Here is a 23,638-nt window from a genome sequence, read left to right on the forward strand (position 1 = left end):
TAGGTACACAACCAGCGCACTGTTGGTATATCATTCGTACACTTCGTACACTACTGAACACTTGTTAATTCTTGCAAACTGCATTGAATCATGGCCTCAACATTCCCAAAGACGTATCGCAAGAATCGACATCATCATCATCATCACCATCATCGTTACCATCCTGCGCGCCAACACCATCTGTATGTTCATTGTGTAAAAGTTTGCTCCTCAAATAGGGTACTCAGGGTAAGTTAGACTGACCATTTTTCTGCGTGCCTCCGGAGCTGATACATAGATCTCCCCGGTCCTCCAAATATGGCCGCCAATATACAAAAGTTCTGTGCGTACAATACAGAGAGCGCTGTATCAAGATTTGACGCGGTTTTTGTTCACGTACACGTTCATGTAATGTGTTCTATAGAGCACAAGTTTCTGCCGTGATTGTACAAATATTGTAAAAAAGTTCCAAAAGTGAACCACGACAGCCACAAAGTGAACCACAACATTTGAAACATGTCAACCATGGCGGACAAAAGGTGAACCGCAACATTATGTTAAGTCAATCACAACACGTGATAACAAATCTAAAGAGGGAAAGTTGTCCTGTTTTAGAACACCGGCACGGTCCTCCCAAGATGGCGTCAATTGGCTTCGAAATGTGGTTCTCTGTGTTCTATCCAGTCAGTATCTAGTGGTACCGGTACTGATATTATGCAAAGCTTCGTGTTATTTCACATTACGTACTGTCAGTGGACTGGAGCTTTATCAGTTCTGTACATACCTCAGAACTTCGAGATTTCAAGAGTTATTTTAAGAGCTCCTCAACTGTTTGTTTTTGAACTTGAATTTTTATTGGTTCAAGTATTTGAATTGGCGTGTTAGATAACGCCGAAATGTAAACACTACAGGAAGTATTAACGCTAGCCTGGCAACCTGACTAAAGTAGACACCTGCCTGTATTTGTACATATCTGTAAATCGGTTTAGCTTTTGCTGTGGTTTGACCGTCCAAGCTCTATGGATCGGTCAAGGGCTTGAAAATGGACTTGTGGACTTTAAACCTTAGGATAGGGATTTTAGTAATCGTAATTAGATTACAGATTGTTTCACAGGATACATACATGTACAATTGGTTTAAGTTTATTCCAATTGTCAGTGTCGTCCTCGTGAATTTGATGGCCTTTTATGCATGGAGGTGTACTCGATGCAAATATTTTGTTATAAAAACGTACTGTTGGTAGATTAGGCTGCAGTTAACATCCACAGAAATATTGGCAAACCGGTAAGTGAAGGGTCACATAGGCCTACTAGTCTACACAATGTATGTAAGTTCACAGTTTTGGTGTTATCCTAGTTTAAAGTTTTCAAAGGTCATGATGCCAGAAAACACTACATGTACTTCACAGATGTACTTGTACATGTACAGTACAGTATCACATCACACAGCTTCTCACATACATGTACATTGTTCATGTGTGTATTTTTGAGTACATGTACATGTACCTTGGTTGTGCTACATGTACATGTAACTGTCTTTGAACTGTTTACCATTATATACTAATTAGCTGCAATCTGGTACAGTCTATGTCACTTCTGTCATACAGGAACAGCTGTGGTAATCTTGCGCAACAAGGTCAAGCCAGCTTTTGTTTTTATGTAAAATTCTGCTGATAATTAGTTTACTGCAGAGATTTCTTCATATCAATGAGATTTCTTCATGTCGATGAGAATTCCTGTGATTTCTAAAACAAATAGTTTATTTTCCCCCCTTTCTTATTCATCTGTACATGAAGACTTTTTGTAGTTTTCAGAATTAAGGATGGTTCCTAGCCAATAGGGCCTAGGAGGCTAGGGTTAAATTTATCTTCAAAAGGTCCGATCTTGAATAATTAATACCCCATGAATACATTTGCAGTCAAACTCAAAGTTGTGTGACAATCGTTGCAAGTTCAGTAACCTGTCCTTTCCATCCCCCCTCCCCACAAGAAAGTCTGGCATCTGATAATGCTTTCTTATCATCGGTCTAATGGCATTTTGATCAGGTGTCATGCACCTGCGCTGTCAGTGATTTTGACAGATTAATTAAATCGGCAGTTCCAGTGTGTCGGACATACATATTGGACAATTCAACAGTGTGCATAAAGATATAATCATGATGTGGATTTTAATTCTGATAAAGCATATCAGTAAGTTATTACTATAATATAAAAAGAAGAAATGTGTTTCTCCAATTTTTTTTGCTGTAATAGAAAATCGGCTTGAAAAACCATGGTGCCGGACGTGCTCAGACAAATTGATTTTTTTTTTTTACGTGAATTCATAATTTAATTGCAAGTAACTAACAGCCAAAGTGTTGAACACTGATAGAAATAAACTATATTTTCAGTAAAATACAGGTAATAGGAAACAAAATTGACGTATAAATGTTTCATTTGTGGTATTTGGACAATATTGGAATGTTGGCATTGAGGTTTATAATTCTTTAGAATTGCCCAAATTCGTTTGGAGAGGGTACCGTACATGTCATAGAATTTGGGTCACAAATTTACGAGGCTGCTGTTAGCAGAAATATTGTCACAACACGAACAATGCTTCACTTTTTAAACCCTACCCCTCCCCTGACACGCTCTCAATTGTATACTGCCAATAGCTCATGGTCTTTACCCCCCCCCCCCCCCCCCCGGTGACATAATGCATGCAAATCTCTGCACTCATCACCACGTCACATAAAAAGTGCACCCAGCAATCACAGCATAGAACACTAAAACACAAAAATTGCCTGTGGCAGTAAGGGCATCGGAAAAATCGATAGATGCGCATAATATGCCACAGAGGTGAACGCACTACAGAGGTGTAAAAGGGATGCGTGTTGGCAGTAAATGCTCATTTGTATCTTTTTCAAGCACATGTACATGTACATGTACCGGTACGTCAATACACTTACACATGTTAAGCGATCATGCGCATTCCCGCATTGACATTAAAATGATGCATTGTTGGCAAATTTGCATTTATTTCAGCTCTGTCTTAAAGATGCGTGCCCTTTGCTCTTCAAAAAATGGTCTGACAAGTTAAAATTTGTATTAAAAAAATTTAAAAAAAAAATGTTTCCCCTGATTTTTTGGCAACCCCCTGAAAAAGGGCTTCATTTTGCGCATAAATGAACCCGCCCTACAAGAGCTGAATTATTCTATTGTCAGACTGCAACTATTCCAAATTTTGTAAAGAAATAATTCAATAACTAAATGTCATTTTCTTTTCCAGTTTGATGTCTCATTCAAAAGTGAATAAGTTGTAATTGATAGGAAAATAGCAATTGAAAAAAAAAAGGAAGAAGTTTTTTGGGGGTGAAAGCACGTGGAATCATCTTTAACCCTCACTTAGCCCAAGACCTTGACACAGTGCATCCTCCAAAATCAGCCACACATTTTTGCCATGTAGCCCCAATCCTGCAAAATCCTCCATTTTGCAAACAGGATTTTGGAGGATTTGGGTAGGTTAGTGTTAATGTAACCTACATGAACAGGTACCGGTACATGTGCATTGTAAAACTAACAGTAAAAAGCCTACAGTATTTCAAAAAATTTAAAACATGGAAAAAATCACTAATAAAAACAGTATGTTTAAAAAAAAAAATTTCATTTCACTTTCAAACAAAGTTTATAATGTCAACCATTTCTGCAAATGATGGCCACTTATATGAAAATGACACTCATTGTTTGTTAACAAAAGAAAGGTTTTGGATACAGAATTCTAAGCATCTGCCGTTTTACATCGCATTTTTAATCCTCAACATCAAAAGATTAATATTTCATGAATCCTGCAGCCACGCCATGCAATTCCTCGTTCGATCTCAACGTCTACGAACCATCCAGACTCGCGTTGTAATAAAAAAAACCAAAATCCGTACAGCCTTCACATTAATATACGCCGTGGACCTTGTACGCTGTGACATATTAAAAAAAAAAAAAGAATCCCCCAGAATGCACCAAGGTGTTTGGCCGTCAATTCCCAGAGCACGGTTCCCCAGTTGGTTTTGCCACCCTCATAAACTGCCAGCATTGGATTCGATCAATTATTTGGTATTGACTTTTCAGGGACCGACAATGATTGACTTGCGCAGTTTATGTTATTACATTTACAATGTACGTAAAAAAATTTTGGTTGCTATTCGCTGTCAAGATACATACAATCGGAGCCGTACGCTCTACGATGCTGTACATACCAGTACATGTGCAATTTATAACATACCCGGTCGACTTGATGCAGTACTTTTGTCCATATGTAAATCATTGCCATCATACATATATGTGTGTCATTAAAGCCTGTTATTTATATTTAAATTTAAGACACGTAGGGACAATTGCACATTTTAGCCGGAAATATACCTACCGATTTCATGAGAAAATGCTTGCTCAAAGTGATGGATACACTGTAGGACTGGTGTCAAATACGCTGTGAAATTATTTTTTTTCCCCTGAAATTGTATCATATGGAAGAAGAATTGAAGGTGGTTTAAGAAAAAATGTTACATGCGTCGGCAATGGAATCCAGTTACGAGACCCCAAAAATTCTGCTTTCTCTGATTTCTCGAAATGCATACCGGTACAGCGTCCCCGGAACTGAAATTGAACAAGAAGTGTTGCATCATGCACCGTTCTTCAGATTGGAGCAATTTTGTTGCTGCAAATGGAGAAAAAAAAAATACAAAAAAAAGCAAATTTTCCCATGTACCCTAACTCCCTAGGCCCTTTTGGCTAGGATTCGTCCTCAATCCTGCAAAATCCTCCAATTGCCACCATGTAAAAAATGGATACAGCCTCAATCCTCCAAATATCATTTCTTGAATTTGTTCTGTAGAGGGGTGACCATTGCCTCAGTCCTTCAAAATCCACCAACAATCACTGTTAATGGATTGAGGTACCGGTAGTGCCGATAACATTCGGAAGCAGTGCGGATGATAATCGAGCACATAATGCAGGGCCCAATGCTGGGCACTGACTACGAAATTGACACAATAGCATGCATCCTACAAAATCAACTGACACTTTTTTGTCATTCAGCCTCAATCCTCCAAAAATCCTCCAAATTGCCTGGAGGATTTTGGAGGATTGAGGAGGGTTAGCGTTAAAGATGGTAAGAATTCAATCCAATTTTACATTGAACTTGTTTCTTTGAGTGAAATGTGCAGACTATTCTGAGCCGAAGAATAAACATCGTACATGTAGCCTGCCGCCCTCAGTTGAGTTAATATTGTCAGTGGTTTACAGTTTCGCTTTATGGTAAATCCCGCAAATTAAGTTTCATCTCTGCTAATTCGATAGATGATAACCTTTCTCCGCCAGGTTTGTTTTCTTTGTTTTCTAATCACAAAGTTCTGGTTCTTCACCTCTATAGTTTCACATCCTGGGGTTTTGTTTGCGCAAGATGGAAACTAGAGAACTCCATAGAGATTTGTGCAAATACCCCCTCATCCAGGTATTGCAACAACACGTTTAAAGGGGCATTGCCCATTACTGGATCAGAAAAACAAGTTTTTATCTTTTGACATTAATTTTAAAAATATGTAGCGCAAATAAGTGGTTGAGCATAATATTAATAAAATTATATTCACTGCCATTTTTGACAAATCTAACAATGACGTATTTGGCTATAGATCAGTTGCTCTTTCGTAACACACGTTTACAGTGCATAGACCTTTTCGGACCATATGTTGCATGTGAGTGCTTGAAAATCTCCTTAACCCCCCCCCCCCTCCCAATGCATTATTCCTAAGCCAAATTTTCCCCTCGGACCTGCGCATGGTTACATTAGAGAAAAAACTGCTGTGGGCGTTTTGACATTTTCTCGGAGAAGTGCAGGTTAACTCACGCGCAGGCACATCCATGTACTATCTATCATGGGTTTCAGGGTACATTCTCCCAGCTAGCCCTAGCTCCATAGGGTATGGTTTTCATTCTAATAGCCTGCTAAATTGTCACCCGTGCCTGGGTAGTCCGGCACGTCAAGTGTCGGTCAGACTCTCCAATAACTGATACTTGAGGTTTCGTTGGAGGGGCGTTTTTGAGACAGCTCCGAAGATGTATGTAATGTGATCTTCAATGGAGACTTGCGAGAAAACTCTGGCGTTCTGGTAATGCAAAACATGTATTTTTTTCATCAGTTGTGACTTTCGACAAATTTGATATGTGTGCTATTTGATAAAGATATGGGCATGTATTCAACTGCCTCAAATTCTGCTTTGTGTGTGGCGTGTATTCGAGCTTTTGCGCACAGTTGAGGTATGCTTGGAATCTCCCGGGTCCCATTGCCAAACTTCCTAAGACTGAATTTGATAGCCTTCTCTACAGCCGCAATGACTTGACAGTGCTTGTCAGGAATGGCTACATGAGAGGAACAATCTCCAAATCCATCCTTGAAACAAGACTGTCTGCTTGTTGACTCTCTATGTCATATTAAGTACAGCCCGGGTTGATAACCTGCACATGTAATGCGCATGCAAAGCATTCATGCAAGGTGAAAGCATTTCGTTGGATTACGCATGACAGGTGTAATCTGCGTTATGGAATTACATGTACATACATTATGCACGTCCAGGCAATACTTGTTGTTTTTTAGGACATCCTGAGGCAGACCACGTATGATATGATTTTTGGACAAGATTTGATCATATTTATCCGTATGTTTTCTGCTTTTACAGATGCAAGTCGGGGACATCATTCTGGAAATAAATGGCGAACTCGTCGAGGGCAAAACTACAAAAGAAGGTAAATTTATGAAAACCGAGATGTGGAGTTAATGAAGTGTGCTCTGATGACCGAGATTTTCTGACGTGACGTGACGTGCATGTCTGGCAGGAAATCGCAATTAAGGCGCTGCTTATACTACCAGCCTGTTGAGTGCTAGGTACTAGGTGTGGATGACACCCAAAGACACCTGACCCGTTTTACTGTGAAGCGCAGCTGCTTATTACTCACTGAGTTTACCCAAGCCAAGTACTCTAAAGATAGCTTATATGCTAAAGTTTCAGCTGTACATGTACCGTATGTGGGATCCGTGCACAAGTAGCCTTCTGTAACCTTAACGGTTACAAGAAATACATTGCCGACGACGCCCGACGCTCACCCGAAGATGCCACTCTTTTGTGCACATTCGTAATAAAAAAATAGTCGTGTGTACATATACAAAATGTACTTGGCTTGATACATGTTCGCGCGCAATCCAGTACAAGCATGCGTGATAGTACTCAATATTGGATCAAGTTATATGAATTAACTTGCAAAAATGTTCTTTCTCCATCGGTGTTTTCTTGGTATTTTTACGATGTCTAATCCGACCTGCCACTGCAGTGCACCGCGGCCATGCATAGACTGGTTACCACATTTCCATCATGCCTTCTTTGGCCCTTTAGTGCGCGGCGCGGCGGGAACCAGTCATCGCTGCATTGAGCATTACGCACATGTTTACAAATCGTCACCGCGACATCGAATTGCACACTAGTTATCGCAAAGCGAACTTGTAAAAGCAACGGAGGTTTCTTCCAAAAAAATAGCAAATGTAAGTCGGCAAACAAATAAATTCAAGCATTTTTGACGCAAAAGGGTTGTTGAGAGGTGTTTTGAAAAGACAGAAAAGACAACAGGATTTTTAAAATTTATTTATTCATTTACTATTATTTATATTTTTTGATTTGCTGATAAAATTTTTAGGGTTGCGGCCTTGAAAAAGGGTCGGTCGGGTAACAAGAAGCAGAAGTTTCTTTTGGGGGGCCTAATGTTGGCAAATGTTGTACATTACCTTTAAAGGGACACGTTCTTGTGCACGTGATCTTGTTTTACTTTTCTCCCGAGGACAATGCTTTGTGTTTCCCTTTGTCCCTATAATATATAACACTCTCCTACAGACTAAGCACACGAACCTACTACAGAGGACCGTTTCCAGCAAAAGACCCAACTCCCGAGGACTGAAAGGATCTGTTGTTCTCCCTTTTGTGTGTCGGTCCTGGGGGGGGGGGGGTGGGTTATGTAGAACACGTACATGTAAAGCCTGTATGCATATAATTTGTACACGATTGCCAATTATATTTGCGTTATTTCATGCCCATGGAACCACACTGACCAGTCACCTGCCAATTGTCCTTGTAGCCTGAGTGGACAGCAGCTGACCAGAAATGACACCCTGGGTGGTCATCATCCTCCAATGACCAATTACATTCCATACATCTGGAGAGTGCGACATGTGGCCTGACTGACAGCCGTACTGACCATTTAGGGTCGAGGTTGAAAAATCTCATTTCAAAACTGTGAAGTGATGTATTGTGGGCGGAATCGATACATTTGTTACACAGATGTACATTTTATGACAATTTCCCTTTTGTTTTATCCGGTGTGTGGTGTAAATCATGTCATAAAAACATTAAATTGAAAGAGCAACTCCAACAAAAAAAACACAAGGTTATTTGTTGTTTTAATTGTTTTTTCCCCCTCATTTCCCCCCAAAACAAATTAGGGTAGGGGCTGTCAAAATAGGGTACTGTACGGTAGGGTAACCGGAAGCAGAACTGGTTAATTTTTTTGGCCTTAGCACAACATTTTTCTGCTAGCAAGGTTAGCACAGAATGGTGATCGTCAGCACAGAATTTTGTGGTAAGCAGAACCATGAAATTGGGTCCTGTTTTAATGGGACCCATACAGTGTAGTCCATTACAAAAATATCTGTAGACCCAAACACATTATAACCAGTCACTTCTGCAGCTTCTCTTAGCTAGGTAATTACACCTGTAAAATATGAGTTTGTAATCAATTATTCTTGGCATAATCTCATTAGCTTTTTGCAATAGTTTCAGGGTCATACGATTCCTTGCTCTATGCATGGAGGGAGGTTAATTCCTTCCTCCATGCTCTATGGTACATGTAAACATCCCAATAAGCAAGTACATAAATTCAGCATCTGACTTGTCACAGTATTTTTTATATTTTTGGCCGAGACATGAACTGTATGTTTGTAAATGTTCTTCCCTATTCCCAACAGGCTCGCTTCAATTCTTGCCGCAGCATGAGCACTTGACTCGATTTAAATCTAAGTCAACACAATTTGTTAGCATGCTTTTGCTTGTCAACCTCTGCTCGGATTTCACCCGTTGTGATTTAATCTTCAACCCTTCCTCGCCATTCCAACAACCCCCCCCCCCCCTCATTCTAACTTATCCAACCAACAAGCCAACATTGTCTTAGGTTATATATCGGGTTTGCCTTGGCGTAATATATCTGATACTGCAATGCAACTTGAGCAACGACGACGTCACTGCGCCGGTCGGTTGCAGCGGGCAGTTTAATCACTTGATGCATCTGCCTGATAAATTGGACGTTTTCCTTGGTGGAGTCAGCTTCACTTAACCCGGGGTCTCCCCCTTCCGCGGCTCGGGGAAGAAGTGGATGAGTGAGAGAATTTCATAAAAAAAAGGCCGAACAAACGTCTTGTTTATTTGTAGCGAGTGTATACATTCATATGCAATCTTTTGGATTTTGTTGAATTTTTTTTCCTTATCAATCGTCATACCTGTATATATGTGCGTGTATTTGAAGGAAGAGTGCAATATTGAATGAAGCAATAGCTTGGAAGAAATTAAAATTACAACCAGATGGGGGTCTTTTCGATTTCGAGTATGAATAAACGCTTGGTGATTGAGCCTGTTTTCATCAAAAATTTTCCAGTGAAACATTCAGTTTACAAAGTACATGTAATTTTTTTATGGTCCTTACTGTTTTCATGCTGAATTTAGTGAATTTTTTTTTAATGTCATAGAAGGAGCCCTTTATCAATGTCACATTTTGAAATTTGGACAGTTTTATTTACATCCAAAATTGAAGGAAAAAAAAAAGTAGGAGGACCAAAATTTGGAAAGAGGTATTAAAACATTAAAAAAAGATTTTGCTTAACTGTAACAGTTACCAGTACTTGTGCCTGGTAAAACTTGACTAGAACCAGTAAAAAAAATCCATGAGATTAAAATTTTGCCCATATATCTTCTCCACCCTACTGTATGGGCATCGCGAGGCCCCCCCCCCTCCCCCCCCCCCCCCCCGGAAAAGCAAAAAAAAAAGAAGAAGAAAAAAAAAAAAGAAAACAAAAGAGAAAAAAAGAAAAGAAAAAGAGGCGCGAATTCATAGTGGTGTAAATTTAATGGGTTTTTTTTTTGGGGGGGGGGGGGGGAGAAAGCAAAATGCCCCTGCCCCCCTCTTAAAAATTGCTAAATCAAGAATATGTTATTTTTTTGGGAAAAATATGTTTTACCCCCCTCTAGAAAAAATCCTGGCGACGCCCATGCCCTACTGTCTTTCTATACCCTCCCATTTGTCTCAACCACATCAAGCTTTCACCTTGATACGCCTGTTCAACAAGCCCCAATTTATATTTCCTACCACTAGTGCAATCTCCATGTAATGCTGAGGCCAATTCCATCTGCTTAGCATGGAAAGTCTGCCCTGGCAAAAACAGGATTACCAACCAAATTTCCATGTGATGTATATCGCTTGTGATCGGTATTCTGCTGCTGTTTGCTGTAGCATGAAAATCACATGGAGTTTTGGCTGGTAACCTGCTTAGCCAGACTATTTTGTGCTAAGCAGATTTTTGTGCTTAGCAGCGTCGTGAAATGGGTCCCAGATAGTGTTTTGGACTAACCCTGGCCCATCTACATGTACCAGTATACAAGGTTTATATTGATGAGTTTCCCTCCAGGGTGTGCATGCAGGGAGATAGTTGGATATATGTCACACCATGCATAGTGTTATATCTCTCTTATTGCCCATGGTCATCACCTTGATGGGTGCAATAAAGGCACTAGGCAGTCCCAGGTGATGTCTTGTCATTACACTGATGTGTCAAAAGTGAGAAATTGGCATCGGAGAATTGTCTTTGCTTTTGTTGTGTGTCCAGGGAGATGTTTGGAAAGGGGGCATGTGTAGTAATACCGGTAGTTCTGTTTAGTATCGAATGATGTTGGTTTTAATTGCACCATTTGTACGTCTGTATTGCACACTAAAACATGGTGGTAGTCTGTGGCAGAGAATCTCTACAGTTTTCAGTGTTTTAATGTTTCAAAGGCACTTTAAAGGGAATATATGGGTACATGATTGGCTTTTGCTGTAATTTTCAGAAATGAACTATTTGAGGGGTTAGTATAATAGATCAAACATTGTTAGACTGACATGTTTGAAGGTTTGTGTTCGAAAATGCTGGAAAAAAACAAGAAAAACAAAAATGTTCAAGTAGTCTGGTTCCCTGACTCCACTAAATATAAAATGGATCACTTTACAGATGCCGGAAACTTGTAAGGTAATGGAACCAGTCTAGCCGGCCTGCACCCGTTCATGAACATGTAACCAATAGCAAACAAAATTTGGACTGAAAGAAAAATGGTTAATTTGGAGCAGTAGTTGAAAAATAGTTAGGTTTTTCCAACGGTGGTCGGCCGACCACCGTTGGAAATTTTTACAAAAATACCATTTTCTTGAAAATGACTTCACACCAGGTGCCATAATTTTACAGGATGCTTTAGACTGTCATTTACCAACATCCTAGTAAGGTATTTCGTAAAAACTAGGTAGTTTTATTTTTCAATGTTTGCAAATGTTGTATATTCCCTTTAATGATAGGTAAATGAGTCATCATAGGTGCATTTTGTTTTGGTTTGAAGCAATGAAAGTGATCAAATCTGAAGACGGGTGCTTAATGACTAACCCGATGAAGGTTTAGCACTGTGAATGCTACATTCGGAGAAAACAATATTCTAGGATCTCGCTTTCAATTCAAAAGTTGCCGAGTCATGTTTTGAATTATGCCCGAAATCAGCATCTGGGACATTATCTCATTCAGCCGATTGCAGAGCTACATTGAATGTCACACACTGATCCGACGAATAATAGCCACCACGAGTCCTTGTTTACGTTGTGTCAACACTTGCACACACCTATTCAAGGATTCGCCCAATTACAAACCAACTACTAATTGGAAATTTCCAAAAATGCATCACTGGACACATCTTTGGAAATGAACTTCTTTTATTGTTCACTTCAAAATAAGAGCATGTCAGAAGGAATCATTTCACGGGGAATTAAGCATCATTAACCCTAACTCCCTAGGCATTTTTGCTAGGATGTAGCCTCAATCCTGCAAAATCCTCCAATTGGCCTTATGGAAAAATATCATATAGCCTCAATCCTGCAAATTCCTCCGCTATTTCTTGAATATGGTCCATGGAGGGTTGACCACTGCCTGAATCCTGCAAAATCCTCTGGCTATGACTGTCAATAGGCTGAGGCAGAGGCAGTGACATCCTGGAGCAGTGCGGAGGATGTCAAGAATAATCAAGGACTAAATTTATGCACGGCTGAGCATAAACAATACAAGGTCCGGCCCAAGACCTTGGCACAGTGCGTACTCCGAAATCAACAACCCACTTTTGCCATGTAACCTCAATCCTGCAAATTCCTCCAATTTGCAAAAAGGATTTTGGAGGATTCAGGGCGGTTAGGGTTAATATCTTCCAAAAAAGTAAGCTTTTCAAAAATAATTTGGCAGGTTACTTTTGGATAGCTGCAAATGGTCGACTAGAAACTTTTGCAATTATCAAGAAAAAATCTACTGATAACTGTCAGAAGTTGACCAAAAATTGTGCATGTAGGCCTGTAGATATGAACAGTGTTGTACAATTCCGGTACCAATGATTCATCGTTGAAATACAGTCCTTATGTCTGACTGACTTGACAAAAATGTGGAGAATGTAAAGAACAAAACTAAGATTGGTCTAAATGGATTCCAGGCACAAATATTAGAGGGCACTCTTTGATCACTTTTTGGGAGCGCAGTTGACGGAACACATCACGTGCGTGTACTGGTTTGCACCTATGATGCCAAGTGCATGTCTTATTTTATTCTGAATTGTGCACAAACCCATAGTGACTTCCCTTGAGCATCAAGCGTTGTCGATAACACGTTTGAATGTCTCTCCTAGTGGTCTCCCCCAACTCCTCTTTGGTATCGTTCAGGAGTTACTTTGTCCAGTTTGCATGGCACTAGATTGGCCTACGGGCTTGCGTCTTATAATAGCCAAAAACATATTAACTGCAAGCTTTACAAAATGAAAACGAATTCTAATCAGCAATCTTTGACCGAAAGACCTCGCCAATCTTGTTTTGTAATCAATCCCGGCCTCTTGTTTCCACATTTCCTCATCCATAATCCTTGGTGACATGCACTGTGCATCCATCCTTCTCATATTTCCAAAGTAATTCATCAGTTGTCTTGATCCACCCTCAAATACCATGCAGCGTCTTTTTGAGGCCAAAGGAATACGGTTACAAGTTTCTGGTCAGTTTTGAGTAATTCTAGTCCCATCATTCTACACAAATTTTGAGAATTTCATACTGTACTTATCAGTGTGTGTGGTAATTTGAATATTATGTGAACACAATGTATTACATTGGCTTGGGTATTGATATAATTTTTATTTTATTTTTTTCAAATTATTTTTGTTATTTAGCAACTTAAATAGACTTGCAGATGAGCAATTTTCCTTTATTTGCGTTGCAAAATGCAAGTCAATTTTAACCTTTTGTGATACAAAATCCCACAAATTGCTGTACTAACATTTGTTTTGTTCTATTCTCCATGATAAAAAATGTGCAAGAGTTTGCTAGACTTTTTGTAATGAAGAAGCCCATTGTTTTATTTTTGAGTTCCATAATTTAAAAGTTCTTGTTATTCGTAATATTTCATATACTGCAGTTGAGAAAAGCCTATTCAAAAGACATGTTGTTGCAGTGACTTTGTTAGAAAATTTGAACCCGAAAAACAGGATCGCCTTTCCCTCTTGGCCAAATCCTCAACAACACCAGCGCATCATTTCATCTTGTCATCTCGCATAAACCCTATCCTCCCAGCACACACACATACATATGCAATCTTCCCTCATGCTTATTACTGATAAGACGATAACTCCCCAGACGTCTTATTCCCGTTTCTTGTTTCCCCTCCCTCCTTTGCTCCAGTTGTCACCAGTTTGATGCGTTCACCGGACGACCTCATCCTGAAAGTCAAAGAAGGTAAGTTGAAAGCACTCTGCTTTTTTTTTTTTCGTGTGTGTCTTTCTCCTTTTTGTGAGTATTTGATTTGTCTTGTCTGTCTGTTTCAACCTTAGTACAGGGCCTCGTCAGACTGTTGGAGTATGTCTGCGATTATGTCTGCGGCATTAGATTAGCGCACAAATCATTGCATGTCTGGCAAACCGAAGATCCATACACGGTGGTGTTTTGGAGATGTTATATGCCTGGTCACTAGGTCTACCGGTACGTGCGTAATTGCAGATCTTGCAACGCTCCATGATGCATCCTAATTTGCAGATTCCGTACACGTATTGTACATTCATTTAAAAGTGTCATTTTTTGGTTCAATATTGTGTTAACTCCTAGATCATCACCACATCTTCTGCACACTATTCCTTTTTAAGTTCAATACCTCGTACTCTTCATAAAATGGATTTTTTTTCCCCTTCTAATAATTTCAATTTGTATGTTGTGTTCTAATGAAAAAAAATACTATTGCGATTTTGGGCATCTGCAACCTTGGGCATCTGCAATGGCGTTCGTTTTGCACACAAATGTATCCGCCCTGCGAGAGCCGAATTATTGTCTGTCAGTCCATAATTATTTTGTGAAGAAATAATGCAATAACTAAACGTCGGTGGATTTTTTTCCTTTGGTGTCTCATTCAATAGTGAATAAACTTTAATGTTGCTACAAAAATAGCAGTTAGAAATATGCAATTATTTTGGTGAGGTAAAACATGAAAATAGCATTGGGAATCATCTTAAAAAACTGGGGGAAAAATATGCTGTACAATTGTTCAGCTCTTAAAAGGGGAAAGAAGAATGGCGTGAATAGTAAAATCATCTTGCGGGGTGACATAAACTAAACCTCGTTATCCAGCACTTGAAAAATACTCCTCATTGTCTCCCTTGTTCTCAGTTTTTAAAGGTACATGAGTACACAAGCACATGAGTGATTTGAATGCTTTTCTTGTACTAAATGAAAGCTTATTAATTGGGCTTTCATATCCTAGATTTTGAAGGTGCTACATGCAGAACTTCGTTAAAACAATTGGTCCTGCCATTTGGTTTTTCTTTTTTTGACTCTCCCTGTAAGGCTGTATAATGTCCACTCAGCTAAAACTTTCACAGATTCGTTGTTATGCACTTTTGATTTTGAACAATTTGTTGCTTCAAATGAAAAAAGAAAATTGCACCAAAGCAAACGATCGTACCTACCTTTAAACATTTTGCGTTATTTTCCCATGTTGACCCGGGCTGACTGTACAGCTCCTGGCCATGTCTGTCACCCCTCTTCATATTGCATTTGCATGGCTGACTAGCTGCGGCAAGCCATGCAGGCAACATTACATGCGCGGCAGTCCCTTTTAACTTTGAGATCTGCCGATCTTGGATGCCATTTTCCCCAGAGTTGTCACTTCTACTTTACCTTTTTTGGTGAGATTGTGTTTTTGGAGAGGGATAACCAGGGCTGTATTGAGGTTTAGCGTGACCTTTACATTTTTGCTGACATTATCCACACACAAAAAACAACAACTGCAAGTCTGTTTCGATCTTCGTCTAGGTAAGGGTAGGCCTATATGTACAGTACAGTGCGACAAAAAGATCTGAGTTTTACAAATATTAGATGTCTGTATTAATTAATTAAATTGATTCCCGTCACATCCCTCAACTTCAAATTAAAAAAAAAAAATGTATATTTTATGTTGGTATGATGGCAACTCCATTGTCATGGACATTACATTTGGAGGCAGTTTTTTTTAATAATTATTTTTTAATTTGAATCAGATCTTCGGGTTGCTCAATTTTTATTTGATAGTTGTAACTTGTACTGGTAGAAAACATGTACATGTAGTATGTTTTTGGACAAGTCTAAATTAATTAATAAGATATAAACATTACAAATGAGCGCCATCATGGACATTGCGTTAAGGGAACTTAGATTTCCTGAACCCGCGTATTGAAATCCAGAACCTCTGAATTCAAGTCAGAAAAAAAAGCCGGAATATTATAACGAGGGAGATTCAAGCGTAGGGCATACTGAAAAAAAGAAAAGAAATTTGATCTGGATTTTTATATCCCACTACTTTTTTTCTTTGAAGTTTGAAACTGGTCGTGTCAAAGGCCAAAGATCGGCAATGAATGAGTTTGTCCTTCACCTTTTTTTATTGGGTCACCTGGATTCGCTCTTGGGGAGCTACCTGTTTCACTTCAACTCTTGACATCCACAGAATTAATTTGATTTCGTTTTTCCAGATTCCGCAAATGTTATGTCCAAATTAATTTGACTTCCAATCCTGATCTGGCCCCATAAGCTACATTTTGTATTTGAACTCTTAAGCCACACAACTATTACAAGAAATCCTGTCGTGGGAAAAGGAAACGCAACTGCTTCTCTGAAAAATTCCTATTGTCTCTTTATCCTGACTAGCGACAGCACGTACCCGATATATTATATCCAATGCAGATGGGAATAATTTTCAGATGTCCTTCGATTGCATCTGTGTAATGACAACCGTCTGTATATTTTTCTAGAAAATGCCATGGTGCATTTGGTTCCTGTTGTTCGTTTGGAATTATTTCCTCTTCGCAGACCCAGCATTCCAAGTATCATCCATAAGAAAAATAAAGATTGTTTTTACAAAACTGTTCATGTAACTGGGGGATATGCCATGCGGTATTGTCAATGTACCAGCATACGGGTTCATGTATATTTGAACATAAATACACAGTGAGTCCGTGACAGTGTTTTGAAATAAATTATTGTCCATATTACATCCATGTCAACGTAGTCCTGAAAGTGATACTGATAGCCTTACATGTACATGTACCTGGGAAAAAAATTGTCACTCTACAGTTGCTGCAACATTATCCATGGGTGTGTGCATGTTAAAAGGAAGCCAATGGCTTTGTCTGTTTCTTTAGAACCTTTCAAGCAGTAAGTGAAGCTCTCTTGGCTGTTTTGGAAAAATATAGTCATATGTGTTACCTCATAAATTTCTGGTACATTATGCAGAAACGTTTTACTGGCGAAATATAAGCAATTGTATTTGTTTTATATATATTTTTTTTTTAGATACGGATACAAAAGCAAGAGTGCTCAAGTTTCTGGAGCCCCTAGAAAATCCTCCCGGGTCCAACCCCAAGATCAAAGTGAAGTCCATCGGTCGCGCCAGCCCCAAAGTGAAGCGACAGAAGAGCAAGGAATCCTCTCCGTCCAGAACTGGTCCAAGCCCTACGTCGACCCCCAATGAGAGGAACAACGATAGGCCCGAGAATGGACGGACTAGTGCGGGTTCGGATTCCCCATCGCAAAAATCGGATGCCAGTTCGGGGAGAGTTGATGGCCATATAGGGCAGAATGCGTCCACAGCTGACACGAGTGTAGATTTAGAAGTCAAACAATGCAAGAGCGGGGGTGTGATTATCGTAGAGAGCCCTAAAAAATCCCAGCAGTCTCCTGTGAAAGCCAACAACGTCCATTCTCCGGATCACAGGATAGCTGGCGGTGGCCCCGTTAACGGGATTGCGAGGGATCGATTACGGGAACGGGATGTGCCAAGCGCCAGGCAGGTGTACGCAGCCAATGCGTACTCGTTTAGCTCCGATTCCAGTATTTCCGACATTCCATCCGTGCAGGTTATGACCACGGTGGCGCAGATACACCGAGAAGACTCGTCGCTTGTCGCACGGACGTCAATCGAACAGGGGAAATCTGATGCGGCAGACGGTCAGCTTCTCAGCAGTCCAAGTCACAATCACAAGTACCCCAGCCAAGAATCTGATTTCAAGCACAACGATATCAACAGGAACATTAGCAAAATGCCAGTTGTTACGTTAGCCGAGAGCGAATCGTCCCAGAGTGAGCTATCCTCCCAAGCAAGCTCTTGTCCGGAGGAACCACTTACAGACTCGCCTCTCAGAACTCAAAAACTCGCAGCGACCTCGAAGCATCCCGCTGGTAGGGATGCCACCGAGTGCGAACGCGCCACGCAGGTTGACGTCTCGGTGGGAGGAGACAAGGAAACGGATAGCGTGACTTACGACTCTGGATACGCAAGCACGTCATCTGTCGCCAAACAGTGCACAAACCTCTCCCAGTCCCAATCAACTCAGACAAACTTGGACCCCGACACCAACAGGTTGGTGGAAAACTCCGTGGATGAGCAGCCCACGGATGAGTCCCCAAAGGCGGCTGCCCTGGTGCGTCATGGGAGCGATGCCACGGAGACATGGAACGGGGGAATGGGTTCCAGGACGTCCAGCGACCACAGCGTGAATTCCGAGGAATCCGAGTGTCTGGACATGGACAGTTTAGGTAACGCTCTACAGGCCGGCAGCAAGAATCTAGACGTGCCGTCAGCCCAGCGGCTTGCCAAACGGTTGTTCCTGTTGGATGGATTCAAGCGGTCGGATGTCTCAAAGCATTTAAGTAAAAGGTAAGCTAGAGATTAAGAGTACCCTCGGCAGACCGTTAGAGAAAGTTGCACTGTGGGGCACTTTAATACAATACCACTCACAACACTCAGGCGATGTTATTTTATACATTAGGTGTTATTTTTCCAAAGGCTGTTGCCAAAGTATCAAAACATTGACCAAAAAAGTGGTTTTTATTCCATTGGATTTCCCCCCTGTTTGTTGGTAAAATGTTTTTGAAGATAAAAGGTTACACACAAGAAACTTCCTCTAAACTGTTTCTGCGACTGTGTTTGATTTGTGTGGGAAAAAAACAAAAAAACTGCAAACACATATTCCATTCACTAAAATGGAAGCAAACATGAATGGTAATATAATCTATACTGGTCATACAGGGTTTAGACAACTCTTCCATATTTTAATGATTTTTTTCCCTCCAAAAATTGGTTCAGTTTCGGGTGACTGAAAAAAAGCAAAGTGTACCCCTGCAAATGCAGGTACTCATCATTTCAAGACGCTTTTCACATGCCATGTTCTCCACATTATTGATTTTCTCAAAATGCATCAATGTTTCGAAAGGACACCAAAATGTACTGCCACAAGATACAAGGAAAAGAAAAAAAAATAACAGAATGGATTCTTTAGGAAAAAGGGCACCTTCAGACGTCATCTTCCCAATCCCAATTTGATATCTTAATCAAATTAGGCCTTCTGCGAGTGTTATCGCAGAAGGCCAATCAACCAAGTGGACAAGCCATCTCCGTGGACCTGTGAATTTGACGGCTGGTTTACTGCCTGAAGCTAAGAGTTTTTATTTTTCCCCTCGGAGCTCTGGTATGGAATTTCAAACCCGATGAATTCTTTCGATCCCTTTTCCGATTTTCATTCATGTGCTCGTAGGAATGTAGAAATTAGTTGTAAACACACTGTCATTCACCGATGAGTTGCCAAACTTTTTCAGGACGACTGGATTGGTATTTTCTTTTGTGCCCACTAATCCTATTGGCTTCAATCAAATTTCATTTGAGTTTTACTGAGAAAAACAGAGAATAATTGACTGTCAGTCCATTAGGCCAAAAAAAAAAAGTCTCTGGTTTCTGGTATGGAGCTTGCCCAAAAAGTGGTGCGGCAACGTGTTTTTTTTTTTTTTTTACCTGATTTTTTGGCTTCAAATGTCGGCTGATGACTGCAAATGGTGCCCGACTAAACTTAGTGCAAATATATGGGAGTCCAGAGAGACCACATAAAGCTTATTCTCGACCATAACCCCGTCTATTGTAAAAACACGTTAAAATTGTGTAGCAGCAGGATTCCAGTCAAACCAGTGAGTTTGGCGGTTTTGAGACATCATCTTTCATTGAAAAAAAAACTTTTTCATTTTGCCGACGCGCATGGCTACGGCGACGCGCGCGCATACTAGAAACCGGAGACTTTTTTTTTTTGGCCTTATACTATTTTTTTTTTGCTCAAAATGTTAAGATGAAAAAAAAACAAAAAAACCGAAAACATTTTACCTGCCTATCCATCGTAACTGTTTTCATTGTAATAGATTTACAAATGTAGGTAAAGTATCAAAATAAAAACAACTTGTTATACAGATAAAAACAATGTACGGCAGGTGAATTAAAACATTTTCGGATCTGCATCATGCTGCTTGTATTTTAACACTCCAAAGGAAGATGTCTGTTCTGTCTTCTGCAGGTCTTTGAGCGTTCATACCCCCTATGCCAACCCTCGCCCTTGGACCAATCCATTTCCTTCTCAACCATCCACTTCCTAAAATCCATCCATCGTCAGGTTTAAAGTGCTCAGTCACGAGGGCAAACGAACCCCCCCCCCCTAACCCCCCCCCCATTTGGCCTGAAATCCACGGGACAGAAAGGCTAAAACTAGCGAGCGCTTAAACTAATTTATTATTTGTCAGGCCTTGGTTCTCGGTTTAACCCTCCATGATCCATTGAGGGGGGTGGGGGTAGTAGGTGGGGGGGGGATGTCATGGGGGGGGGGGGTCGGGGAGACAGAGAGGTTTTTCTCACTCGTCAATTGTGTGATTTAGCTTAAGTGCAGCACAGAGGGTTGGCTTGAATTTGTGCACACCCTTCTAGGCAATACACGGTATGTACTGGAATCACACAGAACTTGGCACTATGTTTGTGAGAATGAAATTAATCCCCATTTGTTACATTCCTACATGTACATGTTAAAGTAAATAAACTTCACACAGTTTTGATGTGCTGAGTTACATGTACTTGTGGAAGTGGAAGGTGAGATTCAAGTGTGTACATGTACCGGGTACATGTAGACAGAGGAAAAGATGGATTGACAAACAAACAAATTGGATGAAAGACAGTTGTACAGGGAACGACAGACAGATAAATAATATGTATAGGACTACATGTGTAGGATGAGATTAAGTGAATACATACCGGTACAAGCAAACTCTTTAAGGTTTGGGAAATGTAGCAGGAGTAGGGACTGTTTGCTTGAGATTACATGCTTCAAAGGGTAAGGATTCTGTCACATGACGTTGTTAGAATTCACTGGTACCCATTTGATGTTAATGCATGTTTTACTGGTCACTAATGAATTGCTGGCTTTTAAATAAAAATACTGCAAGTAACGGGATGATAATTTAAAATACAAATATACATGTACCTGGTAAGAGAGAACAGAATCATGCATGTTTCGAATCACAAACTTGAACATACATTCGTTGGAAAAAAATTGTCATCGTTATTAAATTGACACATACAGTTAATGACATTAGTACATGAAATAACAGAATTGTGGTTCAAACCCAATTTATTAACAGAATTCAACAGACAAAGAAACATGAATCCTGCACATACACGTACATGTATTATATGTGTCCGCAAATAAGCCCACCACGTAGTGTCATCCTTCTCCCTATGTTGTGTACACACGCACACCTGCCTAATAAATTGAATCAATTGTATGAAAAAAGGAAAGTGACTAATCTAAAGATTGTGATGAAACCAGGTTGAGCAAAAATAAAAAATTGAACTGATCCAAATCCTTTGTGTTGACACCTTGAATTTTTCAGTTCTCTCTGGATTTAATTAAGACAAGTGTCAACAAATGGTACATGTATTTTCGTACAGTGAGATGTGTATTCCTGTATTGGCAGACTTTTGTGAGTGGATTTGGTGAGAACTAATTCACCCACTATATGCACACGTAGCATGGATCAGACCGTTAAATTTCTTCCGTTGTTCCTTTGTACCATTGAGTTTAAACTATATGAAAAATGAAAGAAAGTAACAGGATAGAAAGTAACAACGATAGAATGCAGCTCTATACTGAGCACTACTAAACTGAAGTTTTGGCTATAATGAACGTCCTCTTTTGGTCCAGAATTGTATGTGAAATTATACCAAGCGTTGATCTCTATGGGTTCCCAGCGTAAACAAGAGAGGGTGCTCTTTATGACTTTCAAGAGCCAAGTGGATGGGACACGCCATGTTTGCGTACTGGTTCGCTCATGTAGCGAAGGTATGCACAACTTTACTTACATTTGAGGGAGTTCTTGTGCCTGGAACCCATAGCAAAGTTCCATTGCACACGTGTTGTACATATCGAATGACTAGAATTCACAGACAAGTACAAGTGTGTAATTCAAAACTTAAAGTCTCTTTGCCATTCTTTGTCATTGATCCTAGGAATGACTTCAGCAAACTGGTTGCCGAGGAATACGTCACCTACTTCGATTTCAGCAACCTACCCCTGGACATCGCGCTACGCAAATTCCTGGCCAAGATCGCGGTGTCGGGCGAGACCCAGGAGAGGGAGCGCGTACTGCTTCACTTCTCCACGCGGTACCAGCGATGCAACGAGATCGAGTACCGGTCAGCCGATGCCGTACACACCCTGACGTGTGCGCTGATGCTGCTGAACACCGACCTCCATGGACAGGTACGGTATACGTGCCTGTTTGCGTATTTAGGTCTTTTTATAAACTGTGGGCCTAACTGCACAGCGGATGCAAAATGGGTTAGGAAAACATATGGAAAGACTGATTAAATTGGACAAAGTGACATATGGAGTACCGAAGTGTGACGTCATTTAGAACCAGAAAGTGTAGTGCAAACGAATGGAGTGCCCGTGCGTGTTGGTTCTCGGGCTGACTCACGCGCTAATGTCTTTTACACACATTTTGTGCGCGTGACGTATTCACTTTGCTACTCCATAACAGGCATGCAACTTTTCCTCGGATCTGCTGATTTCCTCGTTTTTGACTTCCCACGAATGCATTACAAATTGAAAAACACCTTACAAAGTCTCTTGTGGTTTGGAGTTTCCTCGTTTTTTTTCTCCAAAATTCTCAATTGCATGCCTGATATTAAGAGTGTTATATTACAGGGCATTTGGCAAATGATGAGCAGGTTGCCAGTAATATACAGTACAGGTGTATGTTCTATTTCCCCTGAGGGGGTTCTGGCTCGGCCAGCAGCCTCGGGCTACTGTCAGTTTCACACCTCAGTGTCCTGACTACGGGCTTGGCTAATAAACTCTACAGACACATGGGAATCAAAATAAGGGCATCCCTTTTTATTTCTGTGGTTCGCATTTCTGACCCGACCCAATTTTGGGCTACTGACACACCCTCTCCCCTCCCAACCTCCTCCCCTCCAAAAAAATCCCCACAAACACACACAAATTAAATTCCTGTCGACCCTGTCTGGAACCCTCAAAAACCACCTCCCCCAACCCCCACCCCCCCCCCCAAAAAAAAACCCACATAAATTAAAAAACATAGACCACAACAAAACAAAACTCCCCCCCCCCCTAAAAAAAAACAACCCAAAAAACTAATAATAATAATAATAAATAAATAAAAAAAATAAAAAAATGAAACTAAAGTATTATCTTTTAATAGTTGATTAATTTGTTTGTGCCATAATCATGCCAGTGTTGAAAACTCAATAAGATCATTTGTATTTGCTTTTGTTGCTGTTAACACTGCTCAGATAAACTGAATCCTTTTCGTTGCGATGACATTTCATCCCGGTCATTTTTGTTTTTACTTTGGAACTGCTACACATGAGACCGGGGAAAAAAAACCCTGTTCAAACACAAATATTTACACAGTGGACCAATATGACAGGTGTCTATA

The 23,638-nt window shown here is 40.3% G+C and overlaps 1 protein-coding gene across 3 annotated transcripts in view; it reads left to right on the forward strand.

Moving 5' to 3' along the window:
• The window catches only part of LOC119731654 (PH and SEC7 domain-containing protein-like), a 51,181-nt gene that overhangs the window by 7,620 nt on the left and 19,923 nt on the right, over positions 1–23,638 (forward strand). For 2 of the 3 annotated variants that reach the window (XM_038204857.1, XM_038204859.1), the window contains exons 2-5: positions 6,682–6,748; positions 14,033–14,086; positions 17,165–18,527; positions 22,185–22,437. In XM_038204857.1, coding sequence (XP_038060785.1) covers positions 6,682–6,748; positions 14,033–14,086; positions 17,165–18,527; positions 22,185–22,437 — 1,737 coding nt within the window. Of the gene's footprint in view, positions 1–58; positions 229–6,681; positions 6,749–14,032; positions 14,087–17,164; positions 18,528–22,184; positions 22,438–23,638 lie in introns of those variants that run through there. The other variant, XM_038204858.1, reaches the window with a different exon arrangement.

This window comes from Patiria miniata, unplaced genomic scaffold (assembly GCF_015706575.1).
Source record: "Patiria miniata isolate m_02_andy unplaced genomic scaffold, ASM1570657v1 HiC_scaffold_24, whole genome shotgun sequence".
NCBI lineage: Eukaryota > Metazoa > Echinodermata > Asteroidea > Valvatida > Asterinidae > Patiria > Patiria miniata.